Source organism: Cyprinus carpio, chromosome B12 (assembly GCF_018340385.1).
Source record: "Cyprinus carpio isolate SPL01 chromosome B12, ASM1834038v1, whole genome shotgun sequence".
NCBI lineage: Eukaryota > Metazoa > Chordata > Actinopteri > Cypriniformes > Cyprinidae > Cyprinus > Cyprinus carpio.
Genome location: NC_056608.1, coordinates 6,124,526 through 6,139,059, shown reverse-complemented (window position 1 = coordinate 6,139,059; position 14,534 = coordinate 6,124,526). Strand labels below are relative to the sequence as shown.

At 33.3% G+C, this 14,534-nt stretch overlaps 1 protein-coding gene across 1 annotated transcript in view; it reads right to left on the bottom strand.

The window, feature by feature from the left end:
- Positions 1-9,919, bottom strand: part of LOC109088376 (AT-rich interactive domain-containing protein 5B-like) — a 107,108-nt gene extending 97,189 nt beyond the window's left edge. The window contains exons 1-2 of the mRNA XM_042735079.1: positions 9,638-9,919; positions 9,126-9,380 (exon numbers count right to left, since the gene is read on the bottom strand). Coding sequence (XP_042591013.1) covers positions 9,126-9,380; positions 9,638-9,658 — 276 coding nt within the window. The 5' untranslated portion in view covers positions 9,659-9,919. The remainder of the gene's footprint in view (positions 1-9,125; positions 9,381-9,637) is intronic.
- Positions 9,920-14,534: the final 4,615 nt, after the last annotated feature.

The window sequence follows — 14,534 nt, the reverse complement described above, 5'->3', positions numbered from 1 at the left end:
TGTACACCTGCTTGCATGCCGATTTAATTATTGACCTGCTAATGTGAAAAAGGGGCCTTGCAGATCCTTAGGAAGTCTTTTAAAGCTGGTTAAAAGTTAAATCAAGAATTCAGCTTGAATAATTGATCTCACTCTGAGCTTAAACAAGAAACTACTGGGCAATGCAACTTATAAAAAGTTATACTTGGGTATTTTTAAGGCACATTATTTTAGCCATTATTTTCCAATAAATTTAAAATATTAATTTCAGGGGGGAAAAATCTAACTAAACAAGAATTCATATTTAATTATGTCTATGTATATGCATATTAACACTACACAGTACAAACATGGATATTTACCCACATACATATTTTAAGAGAATGGCAATCATAGACATTATTTTAATATTTTAACAGAAATTATTTTTCAATAAATTAAAATAATTTCCATTTATATGCATATTAAAAATACAGTATAATTTTCAATATTTACCTACATATTTTCACCACAACATTTCAATAAATGAAAAATGGTATGAAGCAAAAGAGTCAATAAATAAATGTTTTAACGTGTTCATTGAAAAGTTTGAAACAAATCCAGCTTTAAAAGTCTAAAACTCTTAAATTTGAAATGCTGTTTAACCTAATCTAAATTATTTTCATACTCACTGACACTCTCTTTAAGAAACTTAACCAAATAAATGATCAACATCAGAATAATATACTGTAAATATTACAAATATAAATTATTAATTAATTTTATATCATGATAAAAGAATGCAATCATAATAAAGCAATTTTCAATTCAATACAAATTATTTATACACTAAAACCTATTTTTGGATAATCTAGTAAAATAATTTCTTCACAAATGAACACCATGTTATCTATTTTGATTATTTCCTTTATTTGTAGAGTGAATAATCCAGACTTATCAGCCTGGCTAGTATGAACAATGAATAAATCTGATCGCTCTCTTTAGGTAAACTTTCTTAACTTAACAGCGTCATTGACGTCATACGTTCCCAAGTTTAGACCCAAATTGTCACAGTTTATTTTTTCATCTTAAAACTCCAGTGTTGCATTAAACGTCTGTTTTGCACATTCACATTGAAGACGAGACCCACGGCTCCATCCTGCTGCAATTATCACAGTCGCTGTCAAAGAGGCATGAACTGATTCACAAATAACTTGCAGATGTGCAACTGAAATCTCTCCTGAATCTAATTCAGTTTCTTTTACAGCACACCAACAACAGCCGTTTGTTTGAGTGGGTCGAACGCGGCGCACTGATTGGACGTGAAGTGCAGAATGGGCCGCTCTGAAATATGATGACACTGCTTTACAAAATTAAACCCATTTATCATGAAACGTGAGAGCTTTGAGACACAATGCAAATGTTTGCTCGTAACGCTCAGATGAAGGTTAAAGAAAAACAAGAAATATCAATGTCATCCACACACTGGAAAGTTCAAATAATCAGGATTTAACAAACATGTGACTGATGTAGTATTTAAAATGACTAGTCACCCATCAACCAAGGTTGACCGTTTTAGCTTGAATTTTTCAATTTAACATTTTGGGCAGCAGTTCTTTGAGGAGGATAAATTTAGAGATGAAAAGAGACTTTGTGAAATATGTCAGCACGGTAAAGTCTCCAAGAAGCTGTGTTTCTAAATTCAAACCATTTACAGCACTGTCTCCATAGCTGGCAAAAATACAAATCCACCGTATTCTACAATATATTTCAAGCAATAAATGTTGCTTATTGTGCATAATTCAAAGATTTTATGTGATAGTTTAGAGTAATAAAAGGTTTAAGGTGAAGAGGGAAATGTTGACAAAGATGTCTCCTGTTCCCCATCCACTTTCACTGTAAGGTAGAGCCAGTGACATTTCTGCAAAATTCTGTCTATTGTCAATAATGCATATATGAAGCAAAGCACACACAAGCCACTTTTAAACTAAGCAGCTTTCTATTGGTCAACACAGCAAATCACCATGTACAACTTGAACTGGTTCTGAAATCTGTGTGGGGTAATCTTTCGTCCTCTCGCGCAAATTCCAGATCGTGTGGATTAAGCTATTGTTGAAATTAGCAGAACGACGAAAAATGTGAGATTTAAAAAAAAAGCAACTAAATAGCTTCTTTTAAGTTTGTAATTTTTAAGATGGTTTTAAACGATTTGGAAACACTTATGCTAAAGGCTGCATTTATTTGATCATAAATACAATAAAAACTATAATACTGTGACACATGCATATATATAAGTAAAATATGTTATGTGTGTGCATATATATATATATATATATAAAATAAATTATATGAATATAAATACATACACGTGTAAATAATTTCAAAATATATACTGTATGTGTGTGTATTATTTAAATATACTTTTTGAATATACACAGCACACACATATGTTATGTAAACAATAACGTTTATTTTGGATGCGATTAATCGAGATTAATCATTTGACAGCACTAGAAATATTATTATTTTATTTATTTTTTTACAATTAATACAGGTTTTACAACTTTTTCCCCCTGTGATGGCTAAGCTATTACTCCAGTCTTCGCTGTCACATGAACCTTCAGAAATTGTTCTAATGTGCTTACTAAAACATTAGCAAGGTTTAAAAAAGGTAACTAATACCTATTCAGCAAGGATGCACTCAACTGATCAAAAGTGTGGTAAAGACATAAATGCTTTTCTTTTGAACTTCCCATAAAAATAAGCAGCGTGACTTATTGCTTATTACTGAACAACAAATCAGCACATTAGAACGATTTTCTGTCATACACAGAAAACACTTTCATTTGTAATAATATTTCACAGTATTACTGTTCTACTGTATTTTTGATCAAATAAACGCAGCCTTGGTGAGCACTGAGCATAAGAGACTTCTATTAAAAACGTGAAACTTTTGAGTGCTAGTATATGTTCCAAGAAAGAAATAAAGTCATACAGATGAGTACATAATAACAGAAGTTATATACATAGGTTAAGTATCTCTTCAAGACTTACTAGTCACTGCCTGGTCAATTATGAAAATATGTAGCTTTGCACATCCCCAACATGAACCGCCACGGGAAAGTAAATAACACATTACGAAATGTTACCTATAAGAGGAGTGCTGATTTCATTTGAACTATAAATATGTCTTAGGGATTCAAACACAAACATGGACTAATGCCAGGCAGCAGAGATGAGTCTGGATTGCTGCCACACGCTTCCTGCGTAACTCTGAATCTCCAGGTTTGTAATTCAAATAACAGCTGAAAGAAGCAACTAATAAGACATTAGCGCCCTTCCCTGGATCCTTTGAAGTTCCTGGCACTCAAAAAGAGGAAATTTGCAAGCATATTTGCACACGCAACCATTATCTATTCTTACACATGGTTTATAAATGCACAGTACTGGAGGTTTCGTATGGATATGCAAACTATGCCTGTTAGACAAAGTGCACAGTGCTTGCTGGAATCTGATATGCAATCTATTTATAAAGCACCAACCCCATTTAGTTCTGTTCTTATGTCACATAAATGCTATTCAAGAGTATCGCCAGTGCAGAGTCTGTCGACACAGCGTTAAAACCCTTCTGTCTTTCTCTCTCTCTCACACACACACACACACTAAAACAATGATATTATGAGCTAAGGGACTCTAGAACAACTGGGTCCAATTAAAGACTGAAAAACTGTGAGAGCAGCGCTGAGCTCTTGCCAAAACAATTCCTCCCTTAAAAATGACACATAATTTCTGTGAAATACAATCACAGATGAAATATTGGCTGTGCTAGGGAGTATTCTGCATCTTTATTTCTGAAAAGAAAAAAAAAGAAGTTTTTCTGCTTAAGGACAGATTAAACCAGATGAAAGGCAGATCCGCGTAAAGCTGAGCTGAACACCAGTGCAGCGGAGTACAGTAAGACTGTACGCCCAAGAATTTGTTGACCCAGGGGGGCAGAAAAAAACATAGATACAAAAAAGCAAAACCTGCACGTCTTCACAGGAGTGTTATGTTGCCCTCTCTAGGCACAAACTCTAAGTGTTAAATTTTATCGGCTAGATCACTGCAGGCCTGTTGCTGTTTCAGCCACTGCTATCCTTCTAATGAATGACTAACCCCAGCCAGAAGGGAAATTACATCACCTGGGTGTAGAACCAAAAAGGCAACTGCAGAGTGGCCCTGTTTTATCACACAAGTGTACTCGCATACCTTCCTGTTTGCATACACACGCTCGCTAAACATAAGCACATTGCCAGTTGTGTTATGTAAAAGTTTTCGCTGGTGAGCCTTCAAATAAGACTGAATGTTGATCAAAAGTTCAAACGGTTTAGATTCAGAGGAACTTGTCAGATCAGTCGCTCTCCAATGCTTTTGCTTCGGGCTCTTAAAATAAACATCAAGCGGAGGCCCAACAATACCAAAGCCGTTTAGCGTATACAATGTCAGACTGGAATTTTTATTTATTTACTTACTTACTTAGTATGTACGTATGTATGAATTAATATAACAGTAGATTATTTAATAATGAAATAATAATTAATTAAAATAAAAATTAATTATTTTTATATTTTTATTATATTTATTGTAATATTATTTAAATATATAATATTATAAATGTTTTATATATATATATATATATATATATATATATATATATATATATATATATATATATATATATATATATATATATATATATATATATATATATAATCATATTTTTAAATTAGAATTAAGTAATTTAAAATAATAATATACAATTCAGTAAAAAATCTAACTGCACACCAATGTAATCTGTTTTCTTTTTATATTATTTATAAATATACATATATAAATTAAACAATATAAAAATAATTAAACAAAACACTTTATATACAATATAAAATGTTTAATAATATCAATAAATAAAATAACAATAAAATAAACAATATAAAAATAATATAAAGATTTTAGATTGCTTAATTTAAAACTATACATATTTTTACATTAAACAATATAAAATATTTTATATAAATATTTATATAAATATTTTTAGGTTGTTTAATTTAGAATAAAATACTTTAATTTCATATATTAGAGTATTCTACAATAATATAAAAATAAACAATATAAAAAATATTTTAGATATTTTTTAACATCAAACTAACTAATAATAACAGCACACACCAGTGCAGTCTGGGTCATATTTCCTTTTTGTAGCTTTCCCAGATGTAACCCTGGCATCCATCTTATTTGGCTAGCTTCATAGATGACAGATGAATTTGCATGAATATACTGCATCAAAAAAATAAATAAATAAATAAAATAATAATAATTATTAAATAAATAAATAAATAAAATAATAATATATATATATATATTATATATATATATATATATATATATATATATATATATATATATATATATATATATATATATATATATATATATATATATATATATATATATATATGGGAAGCATTTTCTCTGACCTTTTAAAAATTATTTTATTTATTTTTCTACACTAATTACACACAATGAAATGCTAAGTTTTTTATTATTTGCATTTATAAAGTGTTTGCACGCTCTTTGCGACCCTATAAGAAAAGAACTGTGACCAATTTCTGGTCAACAACTGAGAACAACTGACAACGACTCTCTTCTCGTGAACAGAAAACATGTCTATTATTGCACCATTAACACAGCATAGTGCAACCTCTGCAAATGCATGGCAGTTTCTTTGATAGCTGATTAACTTTATCAGCGGTCACCCGGGTTATTCGCTGCAAATGCAAATGTAATTTAATTGGACAATCTGCTGAGTGCATCTGAGGCTGCGGAGTTGTGAAGCTCACATTACTGCAGGTGCTTTGGCTGACACTTAATCACATTGTTATTTAAATTCACCATGTCTCATTTAGCAACTACACTGGGAATCCACAAAAGAGTGGCGGACATTCTTCACAGTCTTTTTGCACAATACTTGTTAGGACATGTGTAAAACAAGTACACTCTATATTACAGCAAACAAGATGCAAAAAACATTGCAAAATTTATATGAACACTTTTACACAACATTAACTCTAAATATTTTGCAACCGAATATAGAAAATGAGCACTATTCTCTGACAATGCTGGATATACTGTATGTTGGAACTGACATACTTCTGTTAACTAGCCAATCAGACACAGTGTAAAGATACAGTTCACCCAAAAATGAAAATACTCTCATCACTTGTTCACCCTCAAATTAAAACCTGTATGCATTTCTTTCTTCAGTTGAACATAAAAGAAGATATTCTGAAGATTGTTTGTAACCAAAAAGGTGACGGTAGCCATTGACTTCCATAGCATACTATGGAAGTCAATGGCTACCAGAAATGTTGGTTACCAACATTCCTCCAAATATCTTCTTTTGCAGACCTGCATAGGTTTTATTCTTCTGTTGAACACAAGTGAAGATATTTTAAAGAATTTTGGTAACCAAAAAGTTGACAGTAGGCATTGACTTTTATTGATTTTTTCCAGACTGTGGAAGTCAATAGCTACCAGCAAATTATTTAGTTACAAGCATTCTTCAAAATATCTTTTTCAAACCTGCATGAGTTTCTTTCTTCTGTTGAACACACACACACACAAAAGATATTTTGAAAAATGTCTGTAACCAAACAGCTGAGGGCAACAGAATTTTTGGATAAACTATGCACCAGTTAGTACTTAGAAATTTGTACTAATAATAAATATAATGTTATTACTCCTAAAAATAGTTCCCAAAAATGACTAACAGCTAAGAAAATGGCCCATATTCTCAAAACTGGAAAGTATACCTAAGAGCAGAGCATTGTCCTTGGCTAGTAATCCTATCTCCCAGGCCGTTTCAAGATCAGCAGTCATGAATGCGTAATAAATTTGAAAAGCAAATAATTGGCATTGCTGCTGAGTGGGGGAAGGGAGGGAGGCCGGTGGCAAGCTGGAAAGAGGGCTCTGATCAACTGAACAAACAGTGCATTAAGACTAATGCTTTTCCTCAATAACACCTCGTTACACTGTGTAAACACTATGTTTTCAAGGTCGATGCTGGCAACAGTTTATGTTTCCACCTAATATTGATAATAATTCAGCAAAGTAACCTTGACATTTCGACAGGGCTTCACACAGAACCTGTTGATTATTTTGAAAAGGCTATTTGATCCTCCACTCCATGGGGGGAGGACAGTAGAACAGTAGAGGTTCACACACAGCAGATTGTCTTTTTGTATTTGGGATTGGTGATTACATGAGCAGTGCAAGATAAAACAGGTACAGACCTTGTTACATTACCCATGTAAGACCGCAGCTGTGCTGCTTTGTTAAAACAGCAATTGCAACACAACTGCTAGAGCACAAAGGATGGGAAAGCTTTACATTACAGTCTCTACACTGTCTTGTAGACACTGTTTTATCAAAATACGCTTCATGTGTAGTCAAAAATAATATTAGTTCTGTAATAACAGTAATAAATGATATATAAGGGAAAATTATCATTTGTATGACCAATGTTTTTTTTGTTTTTTTTTTACCAATATTCACAATGTTCTACTTAATCAGTTATCTTTTTTTTAAAAGTTATCAATTAATATCAGAAATAGATCAACTACAAGATCAGCACCACTGTGTTTAACAGAAAATTACTATTTTTCATTGGTAAAATATATTTTAATAATTTTATTGTGTTGTTTGCATACATCATTTAGTTATTGTATTAAAAATGAATGTCGATAAAACTATTGGTTCTGAATATTAGCCACTGGACACATAAAAATGTTAAAATAATTTATCATTATTATAAAAAAAAAATCTGTAATATTTATGACTGACTCAACTGACTCAAACAAAATCAATTTAATGTTCAGATGAGGTTAAAAAAATCTATAAAAATGCAGTTAAAATTTTACAGAGTACCCTGCAATATCACATTTTATTGTTATTGTTATTATTATTATTACTATTATATTAAAATTTTAAGTCAGTAAAAATTTCAATTGGTTTTTTGAATATTAGCTACTGGATATATCCAAAAACATAAAACATAATAATCATCAGTAAAAAAACAAACAAAAAAAAAACAATCTATAATATTTATAACTGACTCAACCTGACTACATTAGCCTCCACAAACAAAATCATCTTAAAGGTCAGATCTGTTAGAAATAGCTATATAAAGAGTACACAATTACAGAGAATACTACAGATATCACTTTTTTATATATAATTATATAGTATCATCAGATGTAATTATATATTATTTTAATATAATAATGTATTACAAAGTAGTTACAATCAGCTCTACAACATAACACGATATATGTGTTATTAAAAATCATTTAAACCTTACTTAGTATAGCTATAAATGCAGAGCAGCGCAAACAAACACAGTATTGTAAAGGAACAATGTTTCAGTACATCAAAGGGTTAAATCCCCAGAAAGAAGCTTTTTCTGTCGGGCAAACACATCTCAGCTTGTGTGTAATGTGGAATGAGGCTGCAGCACTTTGACATAATAACCTTCATAAATGTCACTCGCTCCCTTTAAGGCATCGCAGCTGCTTGATCGGCGCGCCGTTATTAATCAATTCCTATTGATATTAGTTCGCATCGCACACTTCAAACGTCTGGCTTCCATATTCTCCAGCATAAGCCGTATATCATCAGCGGCGATCAGCAACAGTAGGCTACACTTCACATCGATCGTTCGCGTATTTATTTGCCTTGATCCACGCGTCTCATCAGAAGCCACACTATATTTTATCACCAACCAGCAGATCGCAACGCCACAACGAGGCGCTTCAGTCGTCTCGAGCAGTTTCCGCACTAGCCTATTGTATATATCAGATGAAACAAGCAAAACACTAATGTGACAACTTCACACAATGGCATCATTCTCATCATCGCAAGCGCTAAACGCTCGTATGCAAATGAGCCGAGGCGAAATGAACACAAGGGTCCACTATGACTGCACGTCTATTATTAAACGCGATGCATTAGATGTCTTGTGATCAGACAGCGGAATAGATGCGATGCGATGCAAAGCCGCACGCAGCTCACATTTCATCAATACCACAATAAACACAATAAACCTTCGTAGAAAGCAGAAAACGAGAAATTACCTCTCCGTGAGTGACATTTCTGCCCTGGGGGGTATCTTCTGGGAGAAAATAAAGTTTGGAGCTGGATAGAAGTTGCTTGGATGTCCTTTCCTCCCATAAGAGTTGTAGCTCTGCTATGCAGATGGGGTCCCCTGCTTTACATCTGACCAAGAAAAAATCACCCAGGGACAAAATTCTCGCTTTGCCTTCAAGGTGAAATCTAAACGCCTTGTAGAAAATGTAAGGTCCGTGCGAACCACAAGGTGAGCCTACCCACTGCGGAAACACAAACAGACATGCCATATTTATATTCAGCAACACTGAGACACATTTTCTATAACGCAGGATCAGACGCGACCAGCGCATTCCAGCTGATCACATGATAAATCACATTAGATGGAAATATGAATAATGAAATATTAACTTTTGTCCTAAAGTTTCTTCCATTGATTCCTTATCGTAACGTATGCCTAGATGCGCGCGCGCAATAAATTCATTAGAGGCAGAAATGAAAGCGGAGTGGTTGATATTACCAGGAGTGAGTTGGGCTCCATCTCGTCGCTCTGAATTGATTAAACTCAAACATTCTCTCCAAACTTGTTGGCTTGAATGGATCGGCAAAGGTCCTGGAAGAGCAAAATATCACCGCGCGCATCAGCGCGACGACCTTCAATATGAAACCGACGCGGTGCGAAATCGACTCACTTAAAATGTCCGCGATTGATGCCTAATATTTTTTCAACCTCCATTGTTTCGCTTACGATCATTTTGCTACATTTTTGGCCACCGCGTATTCATATTAAATTCGTGAATGCGAATCGAGCCTCGTGCATGTGCAGTATGTCAGCCGCTCGAAGTCGTTTTATAAAACCCCACCTCCACTTTCGAAAAAACCTGGCGCTGATTATGAAAATGCCCCAAATGCAAGCATGCATTATACATCAAGCGATTTTTTTAGACGCAAAACAAACAGCGTTATTTGATAATATGCGCGATTACGCTGGTACGCCTCTGTCAGGACCTGTGTAAAGGAGGTTTGTATGAGTGTACCGAAACATTTCCTGCAGAGATTCTTCCTTTATTTCTCGAATGCGTTTACTGTATAATCATTTAATATAATCATTATACTAATGCAGCAGCATTAACGCGCGTTAAGGAGTCTGGGTATGGGGGGATGTGATCGGGATTGTTACGATCCAGAAGCGCCTTTCATGATCGCAAACGCTGTTGAAATGTATCAAGCGCGTGTAAACGCGACTAATGGAAACATTCTAATATCGTCCTTTGAATTGTTGCCATTATGGCCGCTGCGATCTGAGCACGGTCTTTGGTAGTGCGTAAAACATATTACGCCCCTGTCGTGTACATTAGGCGAATAAATGTCATGGTAAGAAACGCGATTGTTTGCTAAGAGAAGTCAAACGTCTTATAAAGAGATCAGACTCTTGATGGAGCGCTAATGTTACTTTTTTTTTATTTATCGAGAATTAGAGTCGCGGGGCTGATTTTAAGGAACGATTTGAAATTGCTTTCGAGCTTTCACACAGTGGAGACGAATATAAGCTAGATCTGTCATACAAAAAACAACCCGATTGTTGTTTATGAGCATTAATATGCGTGCTGCATACATGCCAGTGAGGTTTTGCTCATGTAGTTATTTGCCTCATTTCGTAATGTATGGCTGTGCCCTTAAAAGTTGTAGCATATGGCCTAAATTACAGGATGTAACATTTACGTCAGCTATTTTTATGTCTTATGCAATGTTTTATCTCCAGTCACGAGGGGCAGCTGGTGATTATGGATGTGATCGCATTCATGCTTCATATAACAGCCTAACCCAAATGAACTGAGCAGACAATGTGCAGCAAATGTGATTTGGTAAATCTGAATCATAAGACATTATTTTGTTTTGGGGGCGGGGTTATTATTCTGAAGAGCTGGATGAAACTAGAATACATATAGGTGCCCAGGATTTAGATGCAAATATAATGTATGGCCACGCAAATAGCTGATAATTAAGAAAAATAATTGAATGTTGTTAATAATAATAATAAATAAATTAATAATAAATAAATAAAAATATTATTATTAATACATTAATAATAAAATAATAATAATAATTAATTGTGAATAATTAAGGCATAATTAGATACACATTAATAATTAATTACACACACATATATATATAATATATATATATATATATATATATATATATATATATATTGCTGGTTAATAAAATAATATATTGCTAGTCTTATAGATATATAGCTATCTTATATAATTTGTATAATGATATGTATTGTGTAATGCAATAATGTTTGGTCATTTTATTAATGAAAATTATTATAAAGCTTATATAATAAGAGGATAAGGAAAAAATTATGTATATATATATATATGTATGTATATATAGTAATCTTAAGCATGAATCAAAGTTTCAGGACATTATTCAATAATCAGTTGATCCTTATATAATATATTTGCACGTCTTGGTAATTAAGGTTATTTGTTGTCAACATCTTAAATCTCTTAGATTAGAATGAGTAAGATATTGGTCGTCAGCCAGCATTTAAGTCATTCTACTCTGCAGATTTTATTGCAGCAGTGTGATAGTATGTGACCGTCCTTGTGATTGGAGGAGGGCGGCGCTGTAAACGTCATGTCAGCCTATGATTAAACTCCTTTATTTGAGACAGTGAGCGGTAATAGCAAGTGCATTCAAGCACACCATCAATCATCCCACTGCACTGTGACACACATTGACATGAGAGGTGAAGACAGCCTCTGTACAAACACAGATCCCAATCAGATTAATGAACATGGATAAGAGCCATAACAGACAACATGCTAGCTTAATACAGTTTTTTTTTTTTTTTTTTTTGGTTAGATGGATTAAATACTGAATGATTCACCAAGTTCCTGTCAAGCCCAAACATATTTTTTTTTATATACTGTCTGCCTGTATGTGTCCTATTTGTTATTTTAGTCCAGTCTCTGGCTGTTTACCATCTCGGATAGTCATTTCACTATCTTTATAAGCTATTTTAAAATACTGTTCTCCTTCCCGATTGCTCCAGCTGTAATAAATGATGATGACGATGTTAAGAATAATTTGCCTCACAGATTGTGTGTTTCAGTGTCTGCTTTGCAGCATAGATTTCTCGTGCTTGCTGACAGTATGAGTAGAGCATATTGATAGCCTAATCTTTCTCTCAGAGCTGCAAGGAACATTTGCAGTTTGAAAGCTTGTGGAAAAATTGAATTCTCTCTCTCTCGCACCGTGAGACTCAATGTGCTGCTTTGCCTGTCAATGGATTTTTGCATGACTATGCGCTCTTCAGCACTCCATTAATCCCCATATTTGTTTTCAGAACAATGTGACACAAAATGTACTTCATTTTCAGTTCTTCCAAGCTACATTTGAATACAACTGACAAGTTAGACGCCTTGCCATTCACTCACTCCTAAATGCACTAGTGTTCTTTTTAGTAAATTGCCTGTAATTATATATTATCCGCAGAACCTGTTTTGAATTAGAAGCGGAGTAATTTCCGAGGATTGCTCCGAGGCATTGAAATGCTGTTCACCTTACCGTCAGTAATTTGCAGGGTGGGAAGCAAAAACAGCATCAGCACTTTTTCTTCCTTTAGAGATAACATAAATTAATGACAAATTGCTACAAACTCAAGACTGCTGTCAGTGGCAGAAATCACACACTGCACCCCATTCAAGAAAAGCAGAGCAGACACGGATTGAGCTCACCTCACGCATAAATACAGATCATGTGCATTTGCTGAAAAATATAACATGATTAGAATGTACAGAATTATCAAGCATTATTCAACATATTTTCAGGGGTAATATATTTAGTCATTTATAATACAAATTTATTATCATGTGCTATCATCATGCTCCACTATTAGGGCAAGAAGAAGACCCCAGGGACATCTTGTGCCAGATGTCATCTGATTTTCACAGAATCTATAATGTACATCTGAAATAAGTTTGAACAACAAATGTAATAAAAAATATTATATATATATATATATGTAAATATGTGTTATGTTTGAACAACAAATGTAATTATATATATATATATATATAATAAGTTTGAACAACAAATGTAATAAAAAATATAAATACAAAATAATATACATTATTATTATAACTTTATATAATATAGTATAATATATATATATATAGTATTTTTTATTATTTTTTAATATTTTTTAACATTATATATATTGGAAAATTAAAATACTATGTACATGTTCTACATGATATAAATACTATAGAATATTGTAATTAAAATAAAACTTGAATTTACAGTTTAATTTTTGTGTATATATTTATGTTTATGTTAGGGGAAGTCGTGGTCTACTGGTTAGAGTGTTTGACTCCTAACCCTAAGGTAGTGGGTTTGAGTCTCGGGCCGGCAATACCACGACTGAGGTGTCCTTGAGCAAGGCACTGAACCCCCAACTGCTCCCTGGGCACCACAGCATAAATGGCTGCCCACTGCTCTGTGTGTGTGTGTTCACTGCTGTGTGTGTGCACTTTGGATGGGTTAAATGCAGAGCACGAATTCTGAGTATGGGTCACCATACTTGGCTGTATGTCACTTCACTTATATATAAACATTTTCAATGTAAAAAAGTCTCTCACACATGCACACACACAAATATATATATATATATATATATATGTCACTTCACTTATATATAAATATATATATATATATATATGGATTGTTGATGTCACAGTGCTAGGAACACAGACATGAAGGAGAGTAACAGTCCTTATTAATCCAAACAAGGGGTAACATAGGCCAGGCAGGAACACATAGCACAAAGTATGGACGACACCGGACAAAGAAATCAAGGAACAGACAACACTTTAAATACTGAACTATATAAAGCTAATAAACGGGACACACCTGAACCAAATGACTTTTCAAACAAGAGGGAGAAACTAGGTCATGGGGAGCACATGGGGAGAAAACACAACAAAACTAAACAGGAACATGAGTCTGACAGTTAAAGTAACGTGGCATTTTCACTATCCCACAAGATAAAAATGAATATAATTAATGATGTCGTTATTTAAAATGCAGTAAATCGTTAAACATTTCAGTTATTCAGTTATTTAAATTTTTGAGCCAAATCTCAAAATTGTCCTATGGTGTGACTGTCCCAAGCATGGTTCAATAAATTATGACTTTTATAAATTAAAAAGAAAATGATAAGTGTCTATTTTAGTAAATAGCAATAATTTTTTTTATCCATATATTTCTGAAAGCATAGAAACTTGATACATTTTGTCTCTGAAAACCATGTCCTCTGGTGTGACACCATATCATGATTTTAAATCAGCCAATAACATGTGCACATTGTCAATTTTTGTCTCAGAATTGTTCAAATTTGTAAC